Here is a 10,927-nt window from a genome sequence, read left to right as displayed (position 1 = left end):
GAGTACAATGGTGTGTCATATTCTTTTCATCAAATTAATTTTAACTTTAGATCCTATAAAGTGTATTATTTAGTAAATTCAAGTAATTAAAATAATAAGTTAATTTAAAAGAATGTCTACTGATGTCCTACAAAACATAAAACTGCGTTAATTTGGGTAAATTGAGTTAGGACTCATTGTCAATCCATTTTGACGCAATCTATTTTAAATCAGGTATATATGTTGGACGAATATTTATTGATCTAGCACATTTTAATCCGTTTAAATTCAGCACAACCCTCTGAATTGCCACCCCTACACCTGGTAAACTCACAATTAATTTGAACTAGCTTGGCATCACTTGAACTAGATGGGTATTTTTTTTCTTAGTGAAAGGGTTTATGACCACACAAATATAATAATATGTTTTTAAGATAAAAAGTTTCAAAAACCACCAAATATTGTGACATATATTAAAAATACAAGTTTCAAATAGCGAAGCTAGGAATTTTTTTAAGGGTATTCAATCTTGAAAGAAGTGAAAAAAAATTCTCCAATAAAGGATATTCAATACTGATACCTCTAAAACTTATTATTTTACCTATATACACAGTGTAATTTTTCGACGAATGGTGGGCATTTGACCACCCTTTAAGACATGTAGTTTTACCCCTATTTCAAAAGTCTTTTTTTTATAAAAAAATTTCATATTCAATAAGTAAGTTTATATAAATTGAAATGGAAGAAATAGTACGTGTAAGATGGAAAAGTAATCAATGGGAAGTTTAATAAAGATTAAAATGAAAATGGATGGTAATTACTTCTGACTGTCAAAGTAGATACATTTTGGTAAGACTAAAAAAGTCTTCATATGCTTCACCATTTCCAGAACACATTAGAACCACACTTGTATTTGTCCTTGCCCTCGCACTCCAAGGCCAAATCGTCACTTATAAATGGCACTTTCTGAATTTAGTAAAATACAAATATTAGCACATTATTTATCAAAACATACACAAAGGTAAAACAGAACATTATACCAACTCAAATGCTGATTAATCCAAATTTTATATTTCGAATATTATACCACGAGTTGGGTAAATATTCAGTGTAATTCTCGTCCTCTTTAAATGGAATTCCTTTTTTATATTAATTTTTCAAATTAATTTCTTTATTAGGAGTAAGAAGGTACAAACCTTTTGCTTGGCAAGGTCTTGGCAGCCAGTGAAATTTTCAGGGAACTTGCATGTGCCAAACTGAACTGTGTATGCTCTTGCGAAATTTGCACCACTTGTGGCCAACCTCTTCTTGTCATTCAATTCCTAAATTGGCAAATTGCAAAGGCTTGTCATTTATAAATAGTGTATTCCATATATTAGGGAAAACTTAAAAAAATATAAAGAAACATAAATGATCTCAAATTTCACTTGAAATATATTGTTACAGCCCAACGCACTATTGGTACTGTCACATTTGGGCTTAGACCCGCACGACTTTCAAATGTGTTATCAAGGTCTAAGACTTATTTTTTTGTTAATATGGGAATCGCCAGAAACGGACCTATGTATATATTAGAGGGGTCACTGAACCCTGTTAACTTTGACAAAAGTTCCGAATATATATGTGTATATATATTGAAAACGCTATATATTTTGCTTAGAATCTTACGATCAAAAGTCTGATGGGGCCACTTGTTGAGCAACCCGCTCATGCCCTTCTACCACCTTCGAATCCTAGATCCGCTTTTGGGATTCGCATAGGTATCACATATGTACTTCATCTACTTTAATATGTCTATAATTGTGTTTAATTAATATATGATCTATGTATACCGGATAAAAAAAAATAATAAATTTGGCCAGCTATTTGTGTAACAATCCTTGAAACGCATATTAAAGTAGATTGTCTGCTTTGGGCCTAAACTCCCACGACTTTAAACGCATCATTGAGGTATGAGGCTTGTTTTTGGTCGATGTAGGATTCGACTAGAGTGTATGAATTTTAAGAAAGAAAGATTTTGAAACTTGTAATTAATTAAACATGTCTCGAAATTTCTTTGGCTATAAAACCATATCCTTAAAGGTAAAATAAAAAAATTTTTAAAAAAAAAAAAAAAAAAGCTACAATGAAACGGACTAGTAATTAAATAGAGTGACATACCTTGTTGGCTTTGCTTTTCTCAAGATAATCGTCAATGACACCAGCATTGGCTGAGGAGTTGGAGGAAGCAGCGGTGAAAAGGGCAGCAGCTAAGCCAAGAAGAGCGATTCTTCTACCAGCTTGGTTCTTGTTGGCTTCTGAATCCAACACTTTGGACTGTTGAGCCTTAATAACTGGCCATTTCTGAACTGATTGGGACGCAATAGAGGCATGTTTTGAGGTGAGTTCAGATGCACCAATGCCTGACACTGCATAGCTGCATGCCAATACACTTGAGTTCATTGCTGCCATTTTTTGATATATTATAATCTTGGATCCGAGAATAATTTTAAAAACACTTTTTTAGTAGTTTGTTTCCAGATGGATTTTGTTATATTATGATCAGTTTCAGTTGGCTCTATGGTTTATGGATAGTGTGGAATGGTCAGTGTAATTTAAGGTTGTGGTAGGAGTGTGGATAAGGTGAGATTGCCTCACTCCCTATTGGCCAATAATTACTTCCTTATTGCTTTCTTGTGTGGTGAGCATGAGTAGTCTGGACAGAGCAGGACCTACTCAACACCCATATCCGAATATCTGTTTGGGATTGTTCTTCCATTTCCTCATTTGCTGGTTGGGGTCACCAATAGTGGCCTTATTTTATATTTTCAGGTAAATTTAGGTACCAAGTAGGGGTGTTAAATAGGCGGATTGGCCAATACTTATTTTGTCCTGAAATTTTAAAGTAAAAATCTTAACTTCACGACAACTCAGGACACGCTGGCAAATTTTAAACTAAAATTTAGGATGCAATGACTAATTCTTAAATAGCAGCCCTTTAAAGTGGCTACCTGATGTTATTTCTACAAAAATCGGCCCAACTTTAGATGAGTTAAGATGGGTTGTGTCAAAATGGCCTGAGTCTAACAAATGAGCGTATCAATAATAGTCCAATTTTAGGCGGGTTTGGCGGGTTAGACGGGTCATTTGGGCTTGAGCCAAATTTGACTGCCCTAGTACCAAATATGACTTTTATTTTAAGGCTTGCTGAAAATACGACGGGGCAAGTGCATAGATAGTCATTCTCAAAGATTCTATATAGAGATTAGTCAATGCTTATTTTGTACTGAAATTTTAAACTAAAAATATTAATTTTAGGACAACTCAGAATATTTTTGTCTTGAAAATTTGAACTAAAAAATTAAAATTAAGGATGCACTAGCTAATTTCAAAATAACAGCCCTTTGGAGTGGGTACCTGGAGTTATTTCTTTAAATACGACTTACGACTCCATATTTTAAGGCCTGCTCAACCGATAGGTGATTATTAGTGCATTCTCAATGTAGTCATCGAAAAAAACTGGGGAATTTTTAAGAAGAAATAGGGAATTTGTGCGGAAAAAAAGAATTTTAAAGTTTTTCGGTAACATGGAGCGTGTGTACTCACAGCTCAATCCAGTATTTGGAAAGCGTTAGCGCAAAAAAATGACGAGGCCTCGCTTCACAGAAGCGCGAAGCGAGAAGCGCACTTTTTTGCTGTGAAGCGCAATTTAACACATAAATAAAAAAAAATAGGCATAGATAAATGGCTAAGAACTCATTAAAATAACATATTAAGCAAATGTTTCAATTCTTGAATCAAGAAGCAAATAATAGATACTAAAACTAGATAAATTTTTTGACAAAAGATACATTGCACTCTTGAGTTATTATTGCCAACTGCAACTCCATATGCCCAAGTTGGATCTCTTTTTTGGCTTGATGCCATTGAATAATCAAATTAAATTTACTATAATCAACAACAAAAAAAACAATTAATTCACAGAAGAAAACAAAAAACAGAGCATAAAGAGCACTTTTAATAACAGAAAACAGAGCATAACAGAAGAAAAAGAAGTCGTATCATGATAACAGAAGAAACTTTTAATAACAGAAGAAAAAGAAGTCGTTTAGGGCAAAAAATGAGCACTTAAAAAGTGAAAAAATTGAAAAAAGAACAGAAGAGAAGAAGAATAACAGAAGAAGACAGAAAATAGAGTATGAAGAAGAAGAAGAAGAAGAAGAAGAAGAAGAAGAAGAAACTTACCGAGATCTGGAGATGAAGTCGTCGCTGGAGTTTGCTGGGCTGGAGAAGAAGACCTTCATATGTTTTGGTAACAAATGCCTTCTGCTCGTATGTTTATTTGCCCAAAATTTTTAAAAAAGCCCTAGCTGACGCCTTCTGCTCGCTTAAGCGAGCTTTTTCTCGCTTTTTCTAACTCGTCGCTTCTCGCTTAAGCGAGAAAAGAGCTTGTTTTTCTAATGTGTGTCGCCTTTTTACCAGAAAAGCGCTACCACTGCGCCTCACCTCGCTTCATCGCTTAAAGCGAGAAGCGAGCGCTTTTAATAACACTGGCTCAATCTATAACCATTTCTTTTACTGAGGGAGTATTAGCTCAACTTCAAACAAGAAAATAGTGTTATGGACTGAATTTTTCAGACAAATGTGGAGGTAATTTATGCATTTTCCATACATTTGTCTAATTTGTTTTGTGTATATTAGTGTAACTTACACAGTATTCCTATTAATGTCCGCGTCATCTTCATGAATTCGGGCGACATATTCTGAATCATTTAAAATTTTGTAGGCGTATCATAAATGGCCTAATAAATAATACTCAATGGTTTGTCATGATTGTTCCTCATTTTTGGGCATTTTAGGGCAATAAAATAGGAATTTAGGACGGTTTCTAATTATCTTCATGAAATCGGTCGACAGGCTCCGATTCGCCTAAATTTTGTGGGCCATAAATAATGTAATGAATAATAGTCATTATTTCGCCATGACTATTTCTCCTTTTTGGCATTTTAGGGCCATAAAACAGGAATTTAGGACGATTTCAAATTTTTTATGTGCTAATGTCCATGCCATTTTCATGAATTCAGGCGACGAGCTACGAATTGCCTAAAATTTTATGAGCCCATTAGAAACGACAAAATGAATAATAGTCGTCGCTTCCCCGTAATGGTTCCTCATTTTTTGGCGCTTTAGGGAAATAAAGTAGGAATTTAGGACGATTTTCAATTTTTATTGTGCTATAGTCCACACCATCTTCATAAATTCGGACGACGGGCTCCGAATTACCTAAAATTTTGTGGGCCCATTGAAAATGATCTAATGAACAATAGTCATTAATGCTCCATGATAATTCCTTATTTTTTGGCGTTTTAGGGACATAAAATAGGAATTTAGAATGATTTTTAATTTTTCGTGTGCTTAGTCTACGACATCTTCATGAATTTTGGTGACGGGCTCCGAATAGCCTAAAATTTCTTGGGGCCATCATAAATGGCCGAATCGATAATAATCATCCCTTTGACATGATTTTTCCTCATTTTTGGTATTTTAGGCTATAAAACAGGAATTCAAGATGAATTTTAATTTTTCGTATGCTATTGTCCGCTCTATCTTCATAAATAAGGGCAAGGAGCTCTGAATCGCTTAATATTTTATGGACTCATCAGAAACGACCTAATGAAGAATAGTCATGGCTTCGTTATGACCTTTCCTTGTTCTTGATGTTTTAGGATCATAAAACAGGAATTCGGGACGATTTTCAGTTTTCGTGTGTGAATGTCCACGCTATCTTCATGAATTTGGGCGACGGGCTCCGAATCTCCTAAATGTTTGTGAGCCCATCGGAAACGACCTAATGGATAATAACCACTGCTTCGCTGTGACCGTTCCTCATTATTTTAGCATTTTAGGACCATAAAATAGGAATTCAATATGATTTTCAATCTTTTGTATGCTAATATCCATGCCATCTTCTTTAATTCATGTGACGGGCTCCAAACCACCTAAATATTTGTGGGCCAAATAGAAACGACCTAATAAATAATCGTCATTGCTTCGCCGCGATTGTTCGTTATTTATTTTTTTCATTTTATGACCATAAAATAGGAATCCGGGACGATTTCTAATTTTTTGTGTGCTAATGTCCACATCATCTTCATGAATTAGGGCGATGGACTCTGAATCGCTTAATAGTTTGTAGGTCTATAAAAAGTGACCCAATGAATAATAGTTATTTCTTCATCATGACATTTTATTGTTTTGACGTTTTAGGGCCATAAAACAGGAAATTATGATGGTTTTTAATTTTTCATGTGCTAATGTCCATTTCCATTTTCATGAATTTGGAAGACGGGCTCTGAATTGCCTAAAATTTTGTAGGCCCATCAGATCGACCTAAAGAACATAAATCATTACTTCGCTATGTATGTTCCTCTTTTTTGGCATTTTAGGGCCACAAAACATGAATTCGAGATGATTTCTATTTTTTGTGCTAATGTCCACGACGTCTTCATGAATTCGGGTGACGGACTCTAATTCACCTATAATTCTATGGGCCCCTCAGAAATGACCTAATAAACAATGGTTATGGCTTCGCCGTGATTGTTCCCTTCTATTTTGGCGTTTTAGGGATATAAAACAGGAATTTATGACAGTTTCCAATTTTTCATGGGCTAATGTCCGCGTTGTCTTCATGAATGCGGGGGACGAGCTTCGAATTGACTAGGTTTTGTGGGCCCATCAGAAATGACTTAATGAACAATAGTCATTGTTTCGCCATGATCGCTCCTCGTTTTTTTGCATTTTAAGGCCATTAAATAGGATTTCATGATGATTTCTAATTTTTTGCGTACTAATGTCCATGCCATCTTCATGAATCCGGGCAACGGGCTCCAAATCGCTTAATATTTTATGGGCCTATCAGAAACGACCTAATGAATAATAGTCACGGTTTCGATATGAACTTTCCTTGTTTTTTTGACGTTTTAGGACCATAAAACAAGAATTAAAGACGATTTTTAATTTTTCATTTGCAAATGTCCATGCCATTTTCATGAATTAGGGCGACCAACTCTGAATCCCCTAAAATTTTGTGAGCCCATCGGAACGATCTAATAAAAAATAATCAGTGCTTCACCATGACCGTTCCATATTTTTTGGTATTTTAGGGCCATTAAACATGAATTCAAGATGATTTCCAATTTTTTGTGTGCTAATGCCCACGCCATCTTAATGAATTCATGTGACAGGCTCCGAATCACCTAAATATTTGTGGACCAATCAGAAATGAATGAATAATAGTCATTGCTTCGACATGATTGTTCCTTGTTTTTTGGCATTTTAGGGCTATAAAACAGGAATTTAGGACGATTTTCAATTTTTCGTGTGCTAATGTTCATGCCATCTTCATGAATTAGGGCCACGGGATCCAAACTGCGTAAAAGTTTGTGGTCCCAAACGACCTAGTAAGTATCCATTACTTCGCCATGACCTTTCATCATTTTTAGCATTTTAGGCCATAACAAGGAAATCAGGATGATTTCTAATTTTTCGTCTGCTAATTAGTCCATGCCATCTTTATGAATGCGGGAGACGGGTTCCAAATCGCCTAATACTTTGTAGGCCCATCAGAAATGACTTAATAAACAATAGTCATTACTTCGCCATGACTGTTCCTCCTTTTTGGCATTTTGGGACCATAAAATAGGAATTCAAGAAGATTTTCAACTTTTCTTGTGTTAATGTCCACGTCGTCATCATGAATTCGGGCGATGGGCTCACCTATTATTTTGTGGGGCTCTCATAAATGACCCAATAAATAATATTCATGGTTTCGCCATAAATTATTCCCTATTTTTGGTATCTTAAGGCCATAAAAAACGGAACTAGGATGATTTCCAATTTTTCATGGGTTAATGTCCACAGCATCTTCATGAATGCAGGTGACGAGCTTCGAATTTCCTAGAGTTTTGTAGGCCCATCAGAAATAAAAATGGAATTCTGGTTGATTCCTAGATTTTCATGTGTTATAGCCCATGCCTTCTGGCTGGCCCGGGCGACCATACACCGATTGCCTAAAATGTTGCGGGCCCATCAAAATTGACCGTATGAATAATAGTCACCGCTTCGCCATGACCGTTACTCATTTTTTTGCGTTTTAGGGCCTTAAAACTAAAATTTCAATTCCTATATTTTCGTGTGCTATAGCCCACGCCTTCTGCATGCGTCCAGGAAACCTGATCTGGACCGCCTAAAAGTTTACCGTTCCATCAAAAACGATCTAAGGAACAATATTCACCGCTTTGCCATAATATTTACTCGATTTTTAGCATTTTAAGGCCATAAAATTGGAATTCTGCCTGATTTCCAGATTTTCGTGTGTTATATCTCATGCCTTCTACATGAGCCCGGGCGACCAGACCCGGATAACCTAAAATTTTGTCGGCCCATCTAAATCAACCTAAGGAACAATAGTCATCGTCTCGCCTTTGACTGTTTCTAATATTTTGGCATTATAAGGCCATAAAACGGAAAGTCCGCCCGATTTCCAGATTTTCATGTGCTAGCCCACGCCTTCTACATGGGCCCGGGCGATCGGACTCGGATCGTAAAAAGTTTTGCCAGCCTATCAAAAATGACCTAAGGAACAATAGTCACCATCTCGCCATAACCGTTACTCGTTTTTTGGAATTTAGGACCATAAAACTAGAATTCCACCTAATTCTCATATTTTGTGTGCTATAGACCACGCCTTCTTTATGGGCGTGGGCGACCAGACCCTTTATCGCCTAAAATTTTGTCGGCCATAAAAAACGACCTAAGGAACAATATTCACCACCTCTCCATGAGCGTTACTCATTTTTTGGTGTTTTAGGGCATTGAAACTGGAATTCCACCTGATTCCAAATTTTCATGTGATATAGCCTACGCCATTTGTATGGGCCAAGGTAACCGGACTCATTTTCATGTGATTGGGCTACTGAACTCGGATAGCCTAAAAAAATATTGTACCATAAAAAATAACCTAAGGAATAATAATCACTGCCTCACCATGACCGTTACTTATTTTTTTGGTGTTTTAGGCCATAAAACTGAAATTTCACTCGATTTCAGATTTTCGTGTGCTATAGCCCAAGCTTTTTAAATGGGCCCGGGCGACTGGAGCAGGATAGCTTGCCAAACTATCAAAATTGACCTACGAAACAATAGTCATAGCTTCGCTATGACCATTACACTTTTTTGGCATTTTAGGGCAATAAAACTAGAATTCCACCTGATTCCCAAATTTTCGTGTGCTATAGCCCACGCCTTCTACATGGGCCCGAGCGACTGGAACTAGATCATTAAAAATTTTGTTGACCCATCAAAAATAATTAAAGAAATAATAGCCACTGTCTTTCCATGAACGTTACTCGTATTTTGTCGTTTTAGGGCCATAAAACTAGAATTTCGCCTAATTCCCAGATTTTTATGTGCTATAGCCCACACTTTATGCATGGGATCGGGTAATCGGACCCGGATAGCTTGCCAGACAATCAAAATTAAACTATTGATGAATAGTCACAGCCTCTCCATAACCGTTACTCATTTTTTGGCATTTTAGGGCCATAAAACTGAAAATTTGCCCGATTCTCTGATTTCGTGTGCTATTTCTCACGCCTTCTGCTTGGGCCCTGGCGACCGGATGACGATCCCCTAAAATTTTGCCATCCCATCAAAATAGACCTAAGGAACAATAGTCACCGCCTCGCCATGACTATTTACTCTTTTTTGGTGTTTTAGGGCCTTAAAACTGAAATTCCACCCAATTCCCAAAGTTTTGTATGTTATAGCCCACGCCTTCTGCATGGGCCCCGGCGACTGGACTCGAACTACCTAAAATTTTGTCGTCCTATCAAAAATGACCTAAGGAACAATCGTCGCCGCCATTCCATGATCGATACTCATTTTTTAGAGTTTTAGGGCCATAAAACTGAAATTCTGCTGATTTCCAGATTTTTGTGTACTATAGCCCACGCCTTCTGCATGGGCTCGGACGATCGGACCTGGATCGCGTAAAATTTTGATGACCCATCAAAAATGACTTAAGGAAACATAGCCACTGCCTCACCATGACCTTTATTCGTGTTTACCTTTTTAGGGCCATAAAACTAGAATTCTGCCCGATCCCGAGATTTTCGTGTGTTATAGCCCTGCCTTCCGTGTGAGCCGGGCGACTAGACCCGGCTAACCTAAAATTTTGCAGCCCATCAAAAATGACCTACGAAAAATTAGTCACTGCCTCGCCATTACCGTTACTTATTTTTTATTGTTTTAGGACTTTAAAACTGGAAATTCACCCGATTCCTAAATTTCGTATGCTATAAGCCACGCCTTCTGCATGGGCCAATGAGACCGGACCTGGATTGCCTAAAAGTTTGTTGGACTGTCCAAAATGATTTAAAGAACAATAGCCACCGCATCTCTATGATCGTTACCCATTTTTTGGCATTTTAGCGCATTGAAAATAGATTTCAATGTGATTCCCAAATTTTCTTGTGTTATAGCCCACACATTCTGCATGTGATTACGCGATCGGACTCGGATCAACTAAAAAAATTTCGTACCATAAAAACGAGCTTAGGAAAAATAGTCACCGCCTCGCCATGGCCGTTACTAATGTTTTGCTCTTTAGGGCGATAAAATTGGAATTTCGCCTGATTCCAAGAGTTTCATGTGATATAGCCCACGCCTTCTGCATGGACCAGGCGATCGAATCCGGCTAAGGTAAAATTTTGCGGCCTATTAAAAACGACCTAAGAAAAACTAGTCACCGCCTCGCTATTACCGTTATTCATTTTTTGGTGTTTTATGGCCATAAAACTAGAATTTCGCCCGATTCCTAGATTTTTGTATGCTATAACTCACGCCTTTTACATGGGTACGGGAAAACAGACCCGGATCACCTTAAATTTTTTCGGACCATAAAAACAAT

The 10,927-nt window shown here is 36.9% G+C and overlaps 1 protein-coding gene across 1 annotated transcript; it reads right to left on the bottom strand.

Moving 5' to 3' along the window:
- Positions 1-749: 749 nt before the first annotated feature.
- Positions 750-2,699, bottom strand: LOC104222818 (photosystem I reaction center subunit N, chloroplastic). Its single transcript, XM_009774134.2, has 3 exons — positions 2,140-2,699; positions 1,176-1,301; positions 750-945 (listed from the first exon to the last, which is right to left on the bottom strand). Exons 1-3 carry the CDS (start codon positions 2,428-2,430, stop codon positions 856-858), a joined length of 507 nt encoding a protein of 168 aa, XP_009772436.1. The 5' UTR covers positions 2,431-2,699; the 3' UTR covers positions 750-855.
- Positions 2,700-10,927: the final 8,228 nt, after the last annotated feature.

The sequence above is a fragment of the Nicotiana sylvestris genome, chromosome 12, assembly GCF_000393655.2.
Source record: "Nicotiana sylvestris chromosome 12, ASM39365v2, whole genome shotgun sequence".
Classification (NCBI taxonomy): Eukaryota; Viridiplantae; Streptophyta; class Magnoliopsida; order Solanales; family Solanaceae; genus Nicotiana; species Nicotiana sylvestris.
This window is presented reverse-complemented; position numbering and strand designations above follow the sequence as displayed.

Coding starts and splice junctions, on each gene's coding strand:
- LOC104222818 (XM_009774134.2), bottom strand. CDS start 2,430: ATGGCAGCAATGAACTCAAGTGTATTGGCATGCAGCTATGCAGTGTCA. Junction 1,302..2,139: donor AGAAAAGCAAAGCCAACAAG/GTATGTCACTCT, acceptor TTGCCAATTTAG/GAATTGAATGACAAGAAGAG. Junction 946..1,175: donor AAGACCTTGCCAAGCAAAAG/GTTTGTACCTTC, acceptor TACTAAATTCAG/AAAGTGCCATTTATAAGTGA.